The sequence below is a fragment of the Pezoporus occidentalis genome, unplaced genomic scaffold, assembly GCF_034315485.1.
Source record: "Pezoporus occidentalis ecotype Australia unplaced genomic scaffold, CSIRO_AGI_Poc_V1 ctg137, whole genome shotgun sequence".
In the NCBI taxonomy this organism is placed as follows: Eukaryota; Metazoa; Chordata; class Aves; order Psittaciformes; family Psittacidae; genus Pezoporus; species Pezoporus occidentalis.
The window spans coordinates 98260-119241 of NW_026913177.1; the positions used below are offsets into that span (position 1 = coordinate 98260).

Genomic DNA, 20982 nt, shown 5'->3' on the forward strand with positions numbered 1-20982 from the left:
GGATTTCTTTTTTATACTTGTGTTAGCACAGGAGCAACCTGTATTTTTGTCATCACAAAACCAGATAAATACATACCCATTTACCACATCACCAAAAAGCCTCAATTAAATTAGCACTTTTGACTGCTATTCCCAAAGTATAATTATTCTAAATGCTAACACACATAATCACCAAGTAAGAAACTACTTCAATCTAAAATATCTCCCTTCCACTAGACATAAAGCTCTCCCTCCCTCTTCTCACCCTCTACTTGGCTTACCGTATATGACATAACCAGATTAATCATTCCTTCCTTGTCATCACCTTGCCTTCCACTCAAGCTATACCATTCATCCTCCACGTTTCCTTGTTTCAGAGATTCAGGAATTGTAATGTGCGTCCAAGCAATGCGGTCATCCATTGAAAAGGCCCGCTGGAATATAATTAAAAAAAAAATATAAAGTTGACACTCCTGAAATAAATATAGAGAAATATTAAAATCATTTTTGTCTAACATTTCCTTCACCTTTATGCTATTCCATTTTGCCATTTTTAAGTTACTCCTTTTGCAGCTACTGAAGTATCAGTAATATTTTAGCCATCTCCTTTCAAAAATGAATGATGCTTTAAGTGGGATTACAGATTGATTACAGGTACTAAGTAAGAAATTGAAAATCTGAAGCAGAACACTTCTAGAAATATAACATGCCAACTTCAGCACAGTCTGCATGCATCTAGTGACATCATATCAGAGGCCATTAAATGAATGTAAACAGCTTCTGTTTACATTACTACCATGGGCTGTGAACTCCAGTAATTCAGGAGCAGATGCAAGTACTGCTCTGCCACCTCTGTTGCAGCCATGAAACAGATACTTCAACCAATTAAGCAAGCCCACAAAATAGTACCCAAAAGCCTCCCTTGTATAATGAGCACACTGCTGCTGTGGCGTCAAGTTTTACTACACACAGTAAGACAGGCAGCAAAAAAGAGGCAAACAGACTTTGGCTTCAGTTGCGGCCTCTTAGTTTCTGCTAATAAGTCCTAGTCACTACAGTCTATACTTGACAGCTTTATTCTCAGCATTTCTGAGCTTGAGAAAACTTCCGAACTCCTCCTAAGTTAAGATAACACTGAAAACTTTGACTAAACCAGCACTGTATAAGCAGGCTATTTTTAATAGGGACAGTGCAAAATATAAGGCTGCAGGGTATTTTGATACTGAAGGGGAGCTTAAACACCACTCAAGACATTTTTGCTTCTCTTCTTTTGCAGGGAATGCTGCTAATTCCCCATATCAGCTACCAAAGGAAAAGTAACAGCTCTGACATTCTCAGGGAAGAGGGAAATATATAGCAATTCTGACCTCGTCAAATATCTCTAGATAAAAAGAGTCCACACCCGGAGGAACAGTGCACTGAATAACTTTGTTCCAGCGCGGGTTCTTGGCTCCATTATGTGCTGTTGGAGTTTCATACACAGCATACCCCAGCCGTATTCGACAATATGGATCCATGCGCGTCATCCCATAGTTTTTTGCTAATTTTGCCTGGAAAGAAAAGAAAGCCTTTATTTACATTAACTTGAGAAGTTAATCACTATTAATTCACAAAGAGAAACTAATATTGAACAAAGGACAAGAGGTGGATATTTCTGAGACAGACAGGAAGGTGGGGGGCACCACCAAGGAAAAACAGCATTCAGATTAAAACATAAGCCAATTGACACCATTAAATGCCTGGTAGATGTTTAAAAAGGAACCTTATTTTTATTGTCTGTTGTAGAAAATACAGATCTTTACCACAGCTAAAATAGGTTACCTCATACCAAATCAAAAGACACACAATTACAAGGAAATAGTAGCAAGTTCAATTTTTGCCTAAGTATCTGCTCTCCAATATACAATCATAAACTTAATGTGATCCATAGCCTGTCCTTTTTCACTGAAGTACTTTTAAACTATGAAATACAGAAAACCAGTACCTTCAAAAATATCACACAATACAAAATCACAAACTGCAAAAGCAGTTCAACTGAGGTAGAATCTAAATCTTGCTTTTCAAAATTATTGAAAAATTTACTTAATCCAGTGTGTACTTTGCTATTACTTAATTCAGTGGGCAACTTAAGTTCTACTTTACTATAAAAACACATGCTGTATAGAATCGGAATATATAAAACATGCTTTTTCTGTAACATCTAAGGAATAGAACAAAACAAGTTGATAACACTCCTGAAGACAACACTCAGTACTGTTACACAGATATGCCAAAGTAGAAATTGGACTTTTTAGACATGCTGTTTCTCTGACCTGTACTAAGCAGCCTGTAGTTGCCATTATGTAAGACAAGTGACAAAATATGGTGCCTAGGATGCCTCCCACTTACAGGACATTTAAAGAACTGAAAAGTTGAGACTTGCATAAGATTTAGAAGCAATGGCAGCAGCTCTGGCCTGAAAATCCCTTTTCTCCTTCAGTGCACATACTGGTTCAGCAGTTCCTACATTAGATCTGGTGAGAAAGGTCTCAAACTGTTTCTTGTAAATGTGGCCTTAACTATTAAAGTAGGAAAGTTGGCACTCAAATTATGCACTCTCTAGACTCTGATGTCCTGAAATTAAGCAGTTTATCATAAAATTTCACCTAAAGAAAAGTACACTATCAACTGTGCTTAGACAAACTTACCACTGTTTCTATATATCTGCAAGGAAAAAAAAAACCAGGAAGTTGCCTCCCCAAAAACATTTTTTAATCTAAAGCATGCTGCTCTTACACTTTATCAACACATATTTAAATACAAAAGCCTTACACCAGCTTTTCATGTTGCACAGGTTAACGATGCCATCCTACGTCTCCTATGCAGAATGCTACATGTCCCAGTTATGCAGCCAAGATTCCCACAGCATTCCTGCATAAACTCCCACGCAGTACAGAAGACTATCTCTCGGGATACCACAGGATTGTACTGCCATTCACAAGGGGACAGGTTTGGATCAAAACTGCAGAGGTCCCCTCTAACCTCAGTTATGCTGTGATTTTATAATAAGTGGTTATTTACAGACATGGCATCACAAATAGCCATTAGTTTTTTATTCTTCAAGCAAGATTTTTTTTATTGTCTGCACAAACACCTTAAAATAAACAAGGATCAAACCTGATCAAGGCCAGTATCAACTCCATCAGTTCACCCATCCAAACAGTAACCTGGATGTTTCTGTACAAAGACACTCAAATGAGATGCAAAAACTCTTTCCTGAATACTGTACTGTCTGCCCCCTTAATTGCTCCAGGAACATCTACTATCTATACTGACTGGATCAACAAACCATGACAAAAGGCACTTTAAGCTGTCCAAGCAAACAGCCAAAGATGAATCATCTATGGAGTAGCATACAAGTTGCTAGAAACTACCAGAGAGTTAAGAGACATGGTATGTTGTTTGATAAATAGTTTGTATTCTTACGGGCTTGAGGTTTAACCTGAATCATCTATTCCTAGCTCCAAAAAAAAATTATACTAAAGCTTCTTCCACCATGCTCCAAAAGCAATAACATTTTTCTGCTGCTTCCAGTCTTAAGCTTCTCTGAACACAGACTGGGAAACTCAGAGCTAGAAAAAGGGCTGCAACTGAATGCAATTGATGAGTTCAACTATCTAGACTTTAGAAGTAATAAGCCTTGAAAAAGCATTACTCAGTTTTCAAAAGAAGGATATAACCTGTGAAGGAACAAACTACCAGCTGAAAGACATAAAAAGGAAGGATCAGTGCCTCTTTTCCTGACAGACCTTATATAGGTTTACTCCCCAGTAAGGGCCCCACCATGGAAGCTCTAGCCATACACATACTATTGCAGACTTGGTGCTGAATCTGAGCTAAGCATCTCTTTGGTATGTTTATACAGAGAAACTTAAAAACAGCGCCTGTAAATAGATGAAGTGTGTTAGTTAATATGAAGGACATCTTGTGTGCTAGTGCAGATAAACAGAAACGTGTTGAGACAGACTAATTTTAAAACCTGAAATCCACTACCAAGAGGTAAAAGAAAGGATAACAATGGAAAAGAGGAAATAAAGAGCCAGGACTACACACTTGCAATTAATAAAAAAGCTTGCATAAAGCACTAAGAAAAACAGCAAATGCATTAGAGGAAATAGGGATGGAACAAAGCAGTCACTTAAGGCAAACTGCAGTTCCCTACAATATTAAAAAAATAAATAGATAATTGAAGTTGCTAATGTCTTCCAAAATTAAGTGTTTCTACAGGAAGCCTTAACAGAAATTTTCAGAGAAACCTATTCACTGCAAAAAAAAAAAAAAAACAGGAGTTTAGTTGATTATGTGCTATTAATAGCAAAGTTTACAGGCAATTGCTGCACAATACAACCAGGAAACATGAAACTGAACAAAATGCTCATGCCACAGAAACATAAGCTAAAATTTGAAAAATTATTCATTCCTTATATACAAGTAATTTAGTAACTCAAATTCCAACACAAAATCTTTGTGGCCACTGGTCAAAAAAGACTGTATTAATTAATAAATGGTACAAAGATGGTACAATTTATACCTGTACTACAGTAATGCTGAGTCTGCCTACTGTACCCATTGGTCCTCCATATTGTAGCTGCTGAGCTGCCTGGGCATCCAGCTGGATTTGTTGTTGCTGCTGGGTTGGGGTAATGCGAAGAAAATCTTGAGGAAGCTCACCAACATACACCTTAAAAAGGAAAAAAGAGACAAATTTTCAAATCTAAGTCTTTCACTATCATGATGAAAAAGAGATAAGAATGTAAATAAAGAAAAGCTAGCAAAAACATTCAGCAGAATTTAGTCTAGTTTAGTACAAAGAACTAATTAGATTACAAAGCTGCCAACTCCTGTAGAGAATATTCTCATACTCACTTTCAAAAATGCTAGTTTCCAACATAAGCCTCCAAAAAAAAGTAGTACATACAAAGGCTGCTGTGCAGCTAAACATTTAAGCAGCCTACACAAAAGTCAGAGCTATAGAGTTTTATATCCCATTCACATATGACACCTGATGGCACCCTGCTCTTTCACTTGTCCACCACTCATGTTGCATCCAACCATTCCTGTGACAAGACCTAGTACACTGCTTTATTTGAAAGGGTCACTTCCACAGTCACCTTGAAAAATTAGAAAGACACTTCCTACAAACCAAATCTTTTAACATAACTAAGAATTCTTCAATATCAAAAAGTTTTTCAAATGTTAAACACAGCCTGCACCTAACCTTAGGGACAAAATCCTACCATACTCCAAACAGTAATAGGCAAATTCAAAATCTGGTCTACCACAAGAAAGAGCCATAATGAAAAATTCAAAGTAGAAATATACTACAGGAACTCTGCCCTATGTGCCAATAAGCATTAGTAGTCACTATGTATTTTTCTCTTATCTTTACAGCAGGGGAATGTTTCTGCCTAGTTACTTGTTAACTACTGTTAATTCAACAACCATTCAGGTTTTAAATGCTCAATAAATATTATCAGTAACATATTTAGAGAGATCATCACATTAAAATAGCAAGTATATTATAACTAAGTTTTAAAAAGCAAAGAGAGTGGCATAGAAAATACATAATTAAGCTGTACTCCTTTCTGTTGTCTATAGAGTTGCTTACATATTTAATACAAAATGGCCACCTTTTCAAGAGAAAAAATGGAGCAATTTCTTATGTCGCAATCCCAGGCAAGGTTACTCAATTTTGTATCTGGCAGATGCATGCCTACAGAACATAATTTAAGAAGTTAACAGGCCTCTAGGGTGTAGCTTTTGAAGATCAGATGGCACTTGTATGTCAAGATTGCATCTTGGAGACAGAAAGTGCAGCTCTTTCCAAAAATCACATTTTGTATGACTACTGCTATTTGAGAGCTTCAGGATCCTGGCAACAATAGGTGTTACATGCCAGAAAGGAAGTTTATGAAAAAGGCTAAAGAGGAAGTACTGAATGCTTGCTGCTAGGCTATTGGGAGGGAGAAGAGGGAATCAGTTTTGCTTACAAGCATCTTAAAATATTGCAATTAGGATCCTAAATAGCTTACATTTAAAAAAAAAAGGGTGGAGGGAAATGGGGGCAGAGAGGGGGAAGACTAAGCTAAAAGACAGTGCTAATATAAAAAGAAAGCTTATCTAAGGCTGGAAAACTAGACAGGGTCTTGTAATAGCCTTCTCGTTAGAATACATGTTATAAAAAAGGAGTTTGTTTTAAAATTAAACATAATCCATTTATATTTGGAACAGCACCAGAATTAACAAAGCAACAGCATTTACAACACAGCAGGACCCCTCCAACCCCTGACCTCCAAGAAGTTTCAAATCTGGTAACAGTATTTCTAAGGACACATATCATAAAGATTTTCCATAGTCAGAAGCAATGGCCGCAGCCCTGAAATTACATTCCTATATGCACAAGCTCCCTCTGTCAACTTAGAAAAGAGGATAGCATATTTTGCCTCCACCATCTTAACATGGACATTGAAATGCTTAATTCATTCACAGCAGAAGTTCAGTATCATTCACTTTTTAAACTTTAAGACATCCAAGTGCTGCTCCAAAATAAAATACATAAGCTAGTATCTCTAAGGTCCAAAAGAAACAAATTAAATTTGTAAGGGAGACCAAAGTTTACTTAGAGCATCTAAGCTGATTTTAGGCCATTCAGTTATCTCACACAAAGCTACGTTCTTATCATGGAATTGCAGACAAACACAGTAACTGAAAACAGCTAGTGTTACTAAATTCTCAAAAGACCCAGGTGGTAAACCCCTCAAAAAAAGTAGAGTAGGGAACAGATGCATACACTCCCATCCTGAGTGTTCAGCTCTGACAGAGATCTGGTATATGTCCTGCTGATATAGTCAGCAAAATATCTAGAAAAGATGCTTATTGAGGAAGATAAGACTACTCAGTAAGTTCTTATGCTAATTATCAGTTGATTCCATATTGATGGCAATAAATCAGTAGTGTGCCATCTTTTTATCTGTAAAGAAAATAAGCTAATTTATACCTTCCTCAAAGCATTTAAAAGCAGGCACATAATTGCCACCTCCCAACCCAAATCAAAAATATAAAATTACATAACAAGAGGTGAACCACAATTTTTCTTTTTTAAATATGGAGAACATGAGTGACAAGCTTGTATCACTGATCCTACTCAACACCTATTTTAAACCAAATGCACTTCCCTCTACTACAGTGTTATTTAAGGAAGAAAGTGAAATTCAAACCTGCTTTGCCATCAACTTGAGAACAAAGTATTAATTCCATTGGACATTTGAATTTTCCTACAACTCTCTTCAAGCAAGACAGCAACATGACAGGGCTATGACAGAACTACAACTGGAATACAAATGTTGAGCAGGCATTCATATAAAATAAGCTCGCCTTGTAATTACTTCCCAATAAACTTTACTGACAGCACTGTGTATCAAAAATATGAATTATCTAGAAATAGAATATTGCCCTTCCTATCTGCTAGCCACCCAAGAACTGGTTTTCAGGATCTTCTAAGTAAAATGCTGCAGGTATAAAAATTGCATCTCAACTTCCTCAGATTGAATGTGGCATGATGTTCTACAGCTATTTGAGCTAATTTAGGACTGGGCTATCTCAGTCTCACCTTTGTAATTCTTTTCACACCCATTTCTTGTGCAACATTAAACAAGGCGAAGGCAACTGTAAAGTATGCTTGTGCAGGGGGCTGAGCAGAAGAAAATTTAAAAAGTTGGCAGTAAAGGGAAGAGGATGCAAGTCATGAGGACCCTTACGTCACTAGCTGAACATCTGAGCTACTGGTACCTACATAGCAGAGGGAAAGGGAATGCAGAGCCAAAGACAACCACAAATGCCCTGACTCATGGAACTATACACTGACACGATACATTCAGGGAACCAAGGCTTCCACACCAGCAATTACCAAGAAACTCTGATAACAGGTTTCAAAGAAGTTTCATGTTAGAGCTTTAAATACCTAGCTACTCAAAAAACTTGTAATGATTACTGTTTTAAAGAAAGACTGAGTGAATGAGAGGTTTAATGCGAAGTGTCCCTGCCCATGGCAGCTGGAATTGATGATCTTAAGGTCCTCTCCAACTCTAACTATTCTATGATTCTACGCTTTGCACAGCAAAGAAAAAATTAGGACAAGATAGGACTTCTGGATGCATCCTAAAAACAGTTAACTGATGTTTTTTCCAAGGCTATTCTCTATCACCTTTGTAACAACATGGAGATTTGAGGAAGTTCCCTATAATCAGAGAAAGGCAAATCTCACACCTAGCTTTCAAGAGGGCAAGAAGAATGACTTGAGGAACCACAGGCAAGTCAGCTTAATTTCAGTTGCTAAGAAATTCACAGAGCAAGTCCTTCTGAAAACCATTTCTAAACACACAAAGAGAAAAAAACACAGAACAACCACCAACAAACAAACCAACAGGGACTAGGAATAGCCAGCCGTTACCAAGGCTTTAAAAAGAAAATAAAAAGTCCAATGAGCCCAACTGCCTTCTACAATAAAATTATTATAATCTGTGAATAAAGAGAGAGCTGCAGATACCAAATCTGGGTCATTACAATCCAAATAGGTGGACCACTGGATGGATGAAAACCAGCTGGGTCACTGAGCTCAGAAGGTGAAGTTCAGTGGTTAATGACACTGGAGATGGTCAAAAGCAAAGTTTCTGAGAGGCCTATACTGAGATTAATTTATATGTCTAGTATGTTTCCTTAGCAGTAACCAGAGGTGAAGACAGAATGCACACTTACCAGTTTTGAGCATGACACTAAATTTGAGGGGGAATGACTGGGATATTTGAGAACAGGACCAACCACCAGTGCCAGAGAATTCACTGACAGGCATCTAATGAAATTCAACAAGCGAAAGGCCTGTATTTTGGAAGGAATAATCCTTGGCACTGGTACAGACTAGAAAACAACTGGCAGGGCTGCAGCTGTGCAGAGAAAAACATGTGGATCCAGGTGGAGAGCAAGCCAGACATGAATAAGCAGAGCACTCCCACAACAGTGAAGCCTAACAGCTCACTACACTGCCTCAAGAAAAGCCTAGCCAGCAGGCTGAGGAAAGCAATTGTTTCCCTTTACTCAGCGCTCATTAGACCACATCTGAAATACTGCATTTGGGGCCCAGCAGTACATTAAAAATCATAAACCTGAGTTAGTCAAGCAAAGATCCACCAAGATGGCCCATGGGAAGCATTGTGAAGACAGGCTAAGAATTTGTTTAGAGTAGAAGAAACTTAGGATGCACTTTGTAGCAGCTTACCAGTGTCTGTGAGGAGAGAAAACAGTCAGGTTCTCTTCTGAGATGCAAGGCAAGAAAAAAGGAGACCTCAACTGTCAAACTGAAATGGGAGATTTGCCATGAAATAAAGAAAAAATAAAATATCACCACAGGGACAACCACAAATCAGAACAGATTTCCCAGCTAGACTGCAAAAACTCTTACCTTAAGAAGTGTCCTATTAGACACTTGGTGAGCACCCTGGTCTGAATTAAACACTGACTATATCTTTAGCAATAGGCTGGACTACACGGCCTCCTGACACCCATTCTAAGCTGAACTGTTCTATGATTCTACAGAACTTACTTTATAGCATGACATATGCCCAGTTAAACTCCTGTAGAATTAATTGTAGCCAAAAGCTCTACTTCAAATTTTCAATTTAGAGATGGACAAATAAGAGAATGTAACATGTTGGGGGGGTGGGGGGGGTGGTGGTGTTTGCTTGTTTGATTTGTTTTTTTGTTTAGGGATTATTTTCTTTTTCCTAATGTCACCAAAGTGTTGTGGACTGCAAGGTACTAGACACCACTTCTCCCATTCTTATGATTTTTCTCCTGTTACTAGAAATTTTCCTGTCTCATTTGTCACTTCCATACATCTGTCTACCTGCAAAGGTTTTCTGATTCTATAGTCTCAATCTTAATAGTATTTTCTCCTCCCAAGAATGTCACCTATAGGCTTGACTAAGCACTCTGCCACAAGCTATTGCCTCTGAATTCTCCCAGCACAAATAAATTTGTCCAAGACATTAACACTTGAATATTTTCCAAAACATTCTACAGTGCAAAAGCACAGCTGTTAATAGTTTGGTTTTACTGAAAAAGAAATATGAACTATTTGACTGCAATCAAAAAAGATGCCCTTCTTCACTAAATCAATAATTTGAATTCCCACTAAGTATCACAGTACTGTATACAAACAGGAATTAAGGAGAATGAGCACCTATATACACCTCAGAATCATGAAGCATTTACAGCATATTTGAGCTAACATACCTTTGGTCTGCCATCAGCGTAACAGAGGAATAACATTGGGAAAACCATTCAAATACCTCAAAATAAGGAAACCCACAAATTCACATTAGGATTACAATTAAGGAGAATGAAAACTGCTACCAGTTCTAGGAACAGATTTCTGAATTTTTCTACTCTGCCACTAGATTGAGCAATACAGATCTTTCCTCCAAGTCTTGGTTAAACAAAAATGTCACTGGAAGCAACAGAAAATAAGTCACTTAGTGCCTTAAGGCACTCTTATCTGTGAGAAAGTTTCAAAGCTGCCCTCAACATTTTCTGTCAAAGGAACACGTGCCAGGGATCTGATCACATCACTTAAAAATTGCTTAACATTTTGCTTAGAAACACTCAATGAGGTCTTTCTCCCTTAGCTTTTTAAACAATTTCTGAAATCCAAATTGATTGCAGCAATGCATCTTTATTAATTTTCCACCTTCACAGATCAGGATTTGAAAATTACATACATCCACACCCTAACATGAAACAAAATATTTAATAAAATATTCAATTATACCCAGAATTATCAACACAAATTTTTTGGTGATCAACTTTGATTTCAAAATTGCTCATGTAACAGCATAACATACATCAATACTGGACAACACAAACAGGAATTGCTTCTTTGTCACCTTTGTTCTGAAAAAGGTAAAAGTTCTGAAGACTCTCAAGACAAAACTTCAAGTAAAATCAGAAGCATAAATAAATGACAGTATTAGGACAAGAAAAGCAATCATAAATAAAGCCTGCCTACTAGAAGATACCAAATCATCATAACAATTACTATTACTGAAATTAGCAGCAGAAATTTAAGTAGTCCTAGTTTGGTGCTTGATCTGTTTTGGAGGACCTGATATATTTGCCAGCGGGGTGAATAAACACAGAGATTGATTCCTCAGGTAGCCAAGCAGATATAAATTTATAAATACACACTTGTAAGGTTTTGGTGTCTCAGACTTAACCTGGAGCCTGATCAAACTGTTTATTAATACCTCTCATTTGGAAAAGGTATCATGTAGCAGCCCTTAGCTATTCAGCTGTAGTTTAGATTTCAAAAGCTGTTCTGTTCTTGAAAGATCACAAGATGTGAAAACATGCTCATGCCAGAACATCATGAAAACAGCCAGAGAAATTATGTTTTAACAGGATATTTACCAGTAATAGACAGGATGAATTCCAGCTCTGTTTCATCTGAAAAACTAAACAGCCATCAGAAAATTTAATTACCCACCAAATAAGCTTATTGTCACAAACTAGAAAGCACAGGTATAAGAACAAGACTGGCAACCATATAGTAGCATATTTCATTTTCTCACCTGCATGAAACAACCTGGAATATTTTCTTGCCTGTTCAGAGACAGATCATGTCTCTGCAGCAGCAGAGAAAATGTTTCCCAGTCCTTCAGCACCATTTAGTGGCTATTCACTTGTAGTACAGCTGTGTATGTATAAATAAGTAGATTTCCATCTCCTGCTCTAGAGAGAATTAAGAAAGGCTGGCATGTACCATCCCAACATCCTCCCCTGTGAATGGCAGCTTAATATTATGCAATTTATTCATTCATTTAAAAACATTCAAATCTTTAAAGTGGTTAAAACAAGGAAGAAAAGCATGTGCAATATGTTAGGAACACAGAAAAAGAAAAACAGAACAGAAAGCCAAAGTTGTACAAGATAAATCATCACACACTTTTCAATATGTCAGGCTTAAATCAATTTTAAATAACTAAAGATTGTCAGGAATTATACAGGAGCACCTGAGTAATTCTAAAATAAGACATACAGAAGAATAACATTCTAAGCCATCGAGATGCAGTTCCTTTAAGTTTTATGACTAGGCAGCTATGATATTCAAGCATCTGCAGAATTATAGCCATGTTCAAGGAGTTTTCACTAAAATCTTGTCTCAACCCAGGAAGAGGATTTCACCAGGCTAAAACAAGCAGACATTGGAAGTACTCCACTCACTACCAAAATAAGGTGTTTATCACCACATGCAAGTAAAACAAAAATAAATGCCAGTCCATTCCAGAGAAATATCTGCAGAGTTTCACCTCTGCAAATCAGGACTGCACTTGGGCCTACTGTTCAGATTTAGCAAAAATTATTTCTTTTATCCCTACTTCCCCATCAGTTCCTTCAATCTCCCCAACCTTTCCCAAACAAACTGAAGGATAACTAGAAATTAAGTTACTTTTAAACAAAGTCTATATTTTCAGGTATTTATATCGAGCTTTTCTGAGCAAAAGCTTTTACATAGTCACAGAATTCTATTCTTGTGCATGATTGGTGTGATCACCATTAGCTCCCACACACAAAGCCTTTGGAGATAGCAGCTACCTAATTCACCACAGATTCAACCAGAACAGCAGTCCTTGTCTTTTCATGATACCATCAAGAGAGGACAAAAAAAAACAAACAACAACAAACAAACCACCTTTTATTCCAACAAGAGAAACACCAGTACAATCCGTTGTAAAAGGAATCTATTTTGGGAGACCAAAATATAAGGCATTTTAAGGACTTAAATTAATGATCGTGTAATACTGATGTCATGAGATAGCAGTAGACAGTGATGCAGTTTTTCAAGTTTAGTAATTTAATAATTCACTCCTCTGATCTTTCATCAAGGCTTCATAGACACACACACAAACACACACAAAAGCAGCTGCTTCTAGGAAATAAAATACAGGAGTTTGAACTGCAAGAGCAACGATACATCATCAGTTACCGCCTGGTACTTCCAGACAGGAGGAACAGGGCAGCAGAGACTGGATGTTACAACGCAGTTACACACCACACAACAGAACATCCCAGTGTTGGGAGAGATTATTCTAGGGCAAAACTAGACAACAACATATTCCCAATAAACTACCTACGCTAACTCCAGAAGATTGTTAATGTGGTTTTAAGGCTGCTTAGCTCCACAACCCGTAACAAACATGTCTGAATATGCCTTCCGGCACGTTTCACGTTTCAGCTTTCAGGTGACAATTCCAGAGACAGCTACCTGAATCCGCCAGCCGAACCACGAAAACAGAGAGCCCTACTCCAAAGAGAAGGAAGCTTTGATTTAATTTAAGCCGTTCGCCCCTCTGGAAGGCCCTTAGACAAAGAATGGGGAGAACAGCCTCTTCAAGTCCTACACGCAGCTAGGAGGGGCTCTGCTCTGCCCTCCCCTTTCTCAAAGCCTTTTCGCAAAGCGGAGAACGGGGAGACAGGTTTTCCTTCCCTTGGCCCCTCCCCGCACCACGGCAGCCTGGAGAAAAGAGGTCTTTGCCTTCCCCTCTCCCTCTGCCACGGGCCGTGAGCGGGGGAAGGGAGACAGCCAAGAAAGGTGAGTCACCCTCGCGCCAAGGCGCACTAGCAGGAGCCAGGCCGAGGGGGAAAGGGACAGAAGACGAAGCCCAGAAGGGTCCCGGCCGGCCCCACCACCCACTGCGTTGCAGGGGCACGAACTAACAACAGCCTCCAGAGGCCCCTGCGGCTACACTCACCGGGCCGCGCTGAGTAGTGACTGTGGTCGCCATGGCGCCTTCCTCGGGCCCAGATTCTTCGTTGCGCCCCGCCAGACCGCCGCCACTACCACAGCTTCTACCGCTACCGTTACCGCTCCGGCGGCTACCGCCAGCCGTCACCCAGCGCGACGCTCGCGAGTCAGCTGACCACAACCCCGCCCCCAGCGCCGGCCGCGCCTGCAGCAGCACATTCCTCCCCCGCCCCTTCTGGCGCCTTCCAGAGCCGAGCCGTGCGCATGCGCTGAGGGAAGCGGGACTGGGACTGGGACTGGGACCGGGACCGGAACCGGAACCGGACCACCACCCCTCTCTCCCCCCTCCCCCCTTTACGCATGCGCCTAAGGACTCACTGGGAGGGGAGGGAGCGGGACGCGCGGAGCCACTTCTGCGCGTGCGGTGTGCTGCTCTGCAGGCGCCGTGACGGGAAGGAGTACTGCGGGGGTTCTGTTGTCGCTAGGGGATGCTGCGAAGAGTCATAGGCGGTGGGTCCGCCATCTTATGGTGGGAGGGAGCTTTCTCCGCCGGCTTTGGGGAAGTCGACCTCATCTTGCCGAAGGAAGAGGTGTGAGAGGTTGTGCTTAGCAGTTTGTGCAGCGCTTCCTACTAAATTTTCTGCCAGAGAATGCCATGTGTGTAAGGAATGGCTCTCTGCCTTCTCCGGCCTGGCCTCTGGACAGCTGGCCTGTTGTTAGTGGTTTTCCAAAGTGGAGACTCTGACCTCCTTCAGCTTGCTGAGCAAGTGCAGCCCTGTCCAGATGAACAAAAGCAGCTTTAATGTTCATCCGAGTGATACTCTTGAGAGAGAAAATCTGATCATTTCAAAGCCTATTTAACATAGCTGTTTCCTGTTGTTACGATTTGCTGCACTAATTTAGCCCTTAATTAAAATTCTAACGCAGATTTTGGCAGCTGGAAATAGAACAGTGCAATTAGGAATGCTCCAAATATAGCACCAGCTTTTTTTTTTCTTTCCATGCTACCCTAACTCCTTGCAGTGGGAACAGCCTCATCTTTTTCCATGTGTCTTGATACTCAGGAAAATGAGTACTACAGGATATAATTGATTGGGACCCATTGAATGAATAGAGTTGATGCCAGCTGAAAGTCAACCAGCCAGCTGAAAAGCTGTGACATTTTCTTACCCCTATCAACAGTTCCGCTGCTGTAAGCAGAACTCAGGTCAACCTACAAAACCATTAAAGCAGCAAATCACCCTTCCGTTCTTCCTGCCACTAGACAAGAAATCAAACCTCAAAAGACATTGATTTTTTTTTTTTTATTTATATAAAAAAAAAACCACCCTTTTTTTAGTTTTTTAGGTTTTTTGTTTAAGGCTATAAACTGTTGACATAGAGTTGGCTATTTTGTAGGGAGAAGGGGTTAAGTTTCTTGGAGGATGCTAAAGGGCTTAGATTTTTTCATTGCCTCCTGTATACGCCTTTCAGCAGAGATAGTGCTCTACATGAAGGGGCGATGTAATGATGCAATGTAAATTAAGCTAAGTGATTAAGAACATCCAGCACTTCATAATGTCAGATACATGGCTATCTGCACAAGGCTTCCGTACTAATACAGTTACATTAGTTTATAAAAGATGCTATCCTGATGTGGCCTCTTTCAGAAAATTCAATTTCCTTATATATGTGCAACAGAGTTTCAATGATTAAGTGATACATGTTTCCTGAGCCAATATGGTTAAAACAGTAAGAGAATGCCATAGAGGTAATGTAAGAAGATCAGTGCTTATCTCCATCACTACAATCTTTACATCATCGGGCCAGGTTAGAGGGAAGAGTGTTAAGAAGTCTCATTGCTATTCTTATTTGTATAACCATGTAAACTGGGAAGTTTGTTTCACTTACTGTGGATTTCATTCTAAGACCTGGTCTAGTCACAACAATTTCAAAGAGATCAGACATCAGAAAACATTATTGACCCTATAAAATTTCTATCAACACAGAAAAGTGGTAACATTAACAGAGATTCTTGAGATTTGTTTTCCTCATGCAGAAACACATGGTGACTAGAGTGAATGTTGTGCCTTCCTGACAGCACTCCCATTGTCTAACTGCATTTTTTATTTTCCTGTTTTATTGTTATTCCCAGGAAATCCACATGGCACCTTATCGTTTATTTTTAATCTATGCCGTAAAGGATTTGTTGTTAAACAAGCCCCCACTCTCTCCAGGGTAAAATATTTGAAGGTGTCCTGGAAACTCCACAAAAATGCCGGCTTTGCCATCTGGTGGACATCCACCAGAACAGCAAGTAACCTTCGACCGGGAGGGACAAGTCGTTTCGTTTCCCTAAATGCGGCATCACCACGAGTAGGAACCACTGCTGCAAAAACATTAGGCGGAGCATCTGTAGCAATTAAAGTGGGAATGTAAGCCATGGGAAAGGTGAGAGAACAAAAGTCATAAACCCCTGTTATTTGCAACATATGGGCATCATTAAAAAAAGGTTGAAAGGTAATTAAAGAAGCTATAATGACAATAAATTGTGTTTATCTTGTAATAAAAATTTAGACATCACTTTCCCTTGTATCATTCATTCATTCTGATTCCCAGTCTCTTCTCTGTTCTCCCCAGTTCTTTACCTGTCCCTCCCAGAATTTCCCCTATCCCGATTTTCTCCTTTTTCCCCTTGCCCCATTTGTTCATTCTTAAATGCTTCTGCCCCTTTTGCATATCCTCTCCATCCTCTCTTTTGCTTTGATGCTCTGGTAATCTCCTATGTTTTTCTATTTGACTTTGCTTCCTGTAGATTTGTCAGAAGCCACATATTCCTTGAAATTTCTCCTGGAGCTTTCTGTTCATATTTTTTATAACCTTATTTCCTTGCTCCCAGGTACTAGCTGGGAACACATGTTTCTGAGTTCTCCATGCTGTTTCCCCATTATCCAGGCCAAATGCCACAGATGAGTATTACCTTTGCTGAAACCTTTGCCTGGAAGGCTCACTAATGCTGTTTATTTTCTGTAATCAGTTGCTTGTTTTTATGAATTTTCTAAGAGCTTAATATCCCTGAATAAAAATGAATTGAAATTGGACAGCAGGTTGGAGATGGGTAGAGACAAACAAATATACGTCCACATAGCGTGGTTGCTTGAAAATTATCAAATAAGTATCATTCTGTCTGCCTTCAGAATCTGAAAGCACCTGTGCTTTTCCTCATAAAAGCAGAAACTAATGTCTCATGGGGGGTGGGGGGGGGTGGGGGGGGAAGGGAGAGGGAGAGAAATGCACATGACGCTGTCCTCACTGAAAAGCAGTTACAGCAGAATTCATGCCAAATTGATTTTGTGCTTGTCCCCAAAACCAGAAGGGACGCATCGAAGGCTGAGGAGACTGATGCTGTGGGGAGAGTGAGGGAACGTGATGCTCAGTGGGATAGTGTCTAAGTTGTGATAGGTATTTATTTAGCACTCAGCATAGGGGTCTAAAACTGAAGTCTGTCAGATCTACAAAAATGTAAACAGCAGTGATTAGTGTGGTGAGAAGACTACAGTTGTACCTCTGTAAAAATAGTGCCCTTTTAGGATGTTCAAGCCTCTCAGTTTATTTAGGTAAGATAATAGAATCCTGCAGTTAGAATGTGAACTTCAAACTCTTAGCTGATCTCTTTCCCAGGGATAGCTCACAAGTGAATTGGGTGGTTCCATTTTATGCATTTTTTTTCTGTCAATAATGAGTATCTGTCATAATACTGGGGGAGTTCCCACAGTCATTTGAACCCTGTTTGTTTATTGTGGCTTACAAAGACAGTGAAGTCACAGGGATGTGTTTTAAAATGCACTCTTAGCTGAACTAAAGCTGATACATAAAAGCAGAGTAACAAATCATGGCTGTAATTTTTTAGTTCACAGATATGCACCTGGCACTGCAGAAATTGCAGAAGTCACCTAGCAAAACAGTGTTAAGTTTTGTAGGTGTTACAAGCATGCAAGTATATTGTGGGATGGCTCTGCATTGCTTTACATCCCTGGCTTGGTTCTCAGGCAAGGTCAGCCCTTTTCGCCGTGTCCTCATAGGATTTAACATGACAAAGAGAAACAGCATGTTTTGCAAAATGCAGAGCCCAATTTCAAGGTAATTTCTTATGCAGTCTCCCAAAGCTGACTTGAAGTTAATGGCAGGCAAGGGTAAGAGTGAAAAAGGCCAAAGGGATCCACTGCTCTGTGGATAGAGCCCATGCTGGAGTGAAAGTGCAGAAAAAGGAAAGGGATGTTTCAGGCTTCATGCTACAGAAAAGACCTTGGAGTCCTAGCATGCCAAGAGCAGCTTCTCGGGATGTATGTGGTCTTATACAGGTGCTGGACATAGCACTGAACACACAACAGAGTGCAATGCTAATCTTCAATTTATGGTACCAACTCAAGCTTGGTGATGCACAAGAGAGCTGAAACAGTAACATGGAAATCCCAGATGGCATTCAGACTGGCTGTAACAAACAATAATTTTCATTTCAATAGCATGCAAGGTACTCACAGTACACTGCAAACTTTAATTAATCCTCGCAGTCCAGTTGGGATGCAGAAAGATTACATCCCTCATCATGACATGGCAACTCTGTAACAGCACACAGTAACACCACCCAGGAATTTCAGCCAGGATGAATACTGCATGGAATCTATGAGGGAATTCGATTGGATAGACCGAAGAGAGAAACAATTAAATACAAACTGGAGCTGAAAATCAGCATTGCATCCCTGCCGATACCAGGCCATGAAACAGAGATGTTAAACAGCAGGCAACTTACCCACCATTGCAACCACCACATAATTTCATACTCCAGCATTATAGCTACTGATTGAGCTAGATGAGTATTGGCAAAAGTGTTGTTTGAGCAATTGCGGGGGATTGTAGCAGAAAAGCAGAGAGCACTGCTGAGCAGCTAATAAGTGGCTGTTCTGCAGTCATGCTGCACTCAAAATAGCCTTCCAGCAGAGGAAAAGCAAATTCTATTGGCTTCAACACCTGATTGAGCAACTTAATAAGGACAAAATTGAAAGTTAGAGCTGAATCATTATTTATTTTATGACTGTATCTTCATCACACAGTCCATTCCAAAATGGGAGTTATCTTATTTCAAATCAAGCTTGTGCCAGGTTTTTCTGTAGCTTCATTCAGCACAGAGGTGAGGGGAAGGTTTTTTGAAAGCAGTTTCAACACAGTAGCTGCTTCAGAGGAAAGCAATCTACGATCATAAGGAGGAATTTTTCTCCTTTTCTCCAATTCTCCCATGCTTTTCCCAACTTGTATTTCTTAGGTGTATTTTTAATGCACCAGGAAAATGTTAGTCGTGCAAAGACTGTATTTAGTGATAGTTGGGTAACGTGAATTTCAGGACAGCACTTCAGTAGAGATAAGCAGTTGTGAGAGCAAAATGTTTCTGTCCTGTCCGCAACAGACACAGAGAACTGATTGTTCCTCTCACTGAAACTACATTTTCTGTATTTGAAAACAGCTATTGTTTTACCTCTTAGTTTTCTCTGAAGTTTAGCTGTTTAAGTGAATTTCAGTATAAACGCAATTCCTTTAGCTTTTCTTTATAAGTATACTTTATGAAGCCTGATAATTGTTGTCTTCCTCTGTTTTTTTCCCAGTAGGACCATACCATCCTTGAGTATTCAGAATTGGACACAGCATCCCATCTGTAGCACAGAGAGCTTCAAGGAGAGCTGAAGAATTACTTAATGGTTTTGTAGGTGGTAACACTGTCTATAAATTGCAATAAGGGTTTGCCTTTTTTACAGGAGTGTAACATTGTTTACTCCTGTTCAGCCTATGATCTATGTTAATATCCAAATCTTTTTCTGTGATGTTCTTACATAGCTTGGCATTCCTCACCTTATGTTTTTGCAGTTTATTATTCTTGCCTAAGTGTGGCAACCTATTTGTTTTTATTGAGTTGCCTCAACTCCTCCTGAAGTTGTTCCACAATATATACCTGTTGTGTTTGATTGGCAAAAATACCTACCCACAGTAACTGTGAGTAAACCAATGTGTATTTAAAAAGAAGCTGCTCTATTCTCTAGAGAGAAGTCTAACAAATTAAATATTCACATCTTTTTTATTGAATCAGATTATCCTTTTTTATCTATATTATTTTTCAAATAGGAGAATTCATGCTGCTTTGTTTTTAAGAAAGACCAAATTCAGAAGTCATTATTTGAAAATACAGACTAAGGCAACTTAGAATTTGACATTCTAATCTCACAGAAGGAGGATGTGCAGCATTCTCAGTTGTGCTACCAGTATTTGTACCTAGTTCCATGCCAGTCAGTGAGAAGATATTGTAGGAATCCTGTTCACTTGCTGTAGGTTTTTTTTCATTTATTTCCTTTCTCTTTCCCTTTTCTTTCCCCTTTCCCTTTCCATTTCCCTTTCCCCTTCCCTTTCCCTTTCCACTTCCCTTTCAATTTTCCTTTCCCCTTCATTTTCCCCTTTTTCCCTTTCCCTTGTCCTTTCCCTTTCCCTTCCCCTTCCTTTTCCCTTCTTTCCCTTTCCCCTTCCTTTTCCCTTCTTTCCCTTTCCCTTTCACCTTTCCCTTTCCCCTTCCTTTTCCATTCTTTCCCTTTCCTTTCCCTCTCTTCCCTTTGCTTTTTCCTCTCCTCTCTTCTTTGCTCTTCTCCTTTCCCCTCCCTTTATCTCTTTTCCTCTGCTCTCTCCATCTTCTTTCCTCTCCTCTCTAATTTTTCTCAGAAAATAAAATAAATCTGAAGGAGAAAAAAAAACCCACAAAATTAAGGAATTGGTTTTGTCCACTCCCCAGATTTCCTCTCACCAAAATATAAATTAACATAGAAGGAGAGAAATTATGAAAAAAGAAGAGTAAAATGGCACAGAAAGAAGCAACCAGTTCCTTCAAGAAGTTAAGGATAGCCCCCCCCCCCCCCCGCCCCCCGATTTCTTCCAAATATACTCAGTTTGCTCATATGTTTCCCATTTTATCTAGTATTTTGTGTAGGCAGAAGTAGCACGAATGTGACTCTCTGCTCAACATAACAAACATTTCCCACTGGCTCAGGTAAGGTACAATTCCCCACACTCACAGTAATGTGCAGAAATACTTGCTGTCCCACTCCATCCCCAGGTAAGCAAACATTGTTCTTCTGCTTATGCAATTTCATTATAGA

The 20982-nt window shown here is 39.6% G+C and overlaps 1 protein-coding gene and 1 long non-coding RNA gene across 3 annotated transcripts in view; one reads left to right on the forward strand and one right to left on the reverse strand.

Moving 5' to 3' along the window:
* Window positions 1-14040, reverse strand: part of TOLLIP (toll interacting protein) — a 28226-nt gene extending 14186 nt beyond the window's left edge. The window contains exons 1-4 of one of the 2 annotated variants that reach the window (XM_062609344.1): window positions 13821-14040; window positions 4550-4699; window positions 1347-1529; window positions 261-413 (exon numbers count right to left, since the gene is read on the reverse strand). In XM_062609344.1, the coding sequence (XP_062465328.1) occupies window positions 261-413; window positions 1347-1529; window positions 4550-4699; window positions 13821-13853 (519 nt within the window). In that variant the 5' untranslated portion in view covers window positions 13854-14040. The remainder of the gene's footprint in view (window positions 1-260; window positions 414-1346; window positions 1530-4549; window positions 4700-13820) is intronic. The other variant, XM_062609345.1, reaches the window with a different exon arrangement.
* Window positions 14041-14697: 657 nt separating this feature from the next.
* Window positions 14698-19924, forward strand: LOC134158923 (uncharacterized). Its single transcript, XR_009962954.1, has 2 exons — window positions 14698-17932; window positions 19453-19924. It is a non-coding gene; the product is annotated as an uncharacterized LOC134158923 (long non-coding RNA).
* The last annotated feature ends 1058 nt before the right edge of the window (window positions 19925-20982 follow it).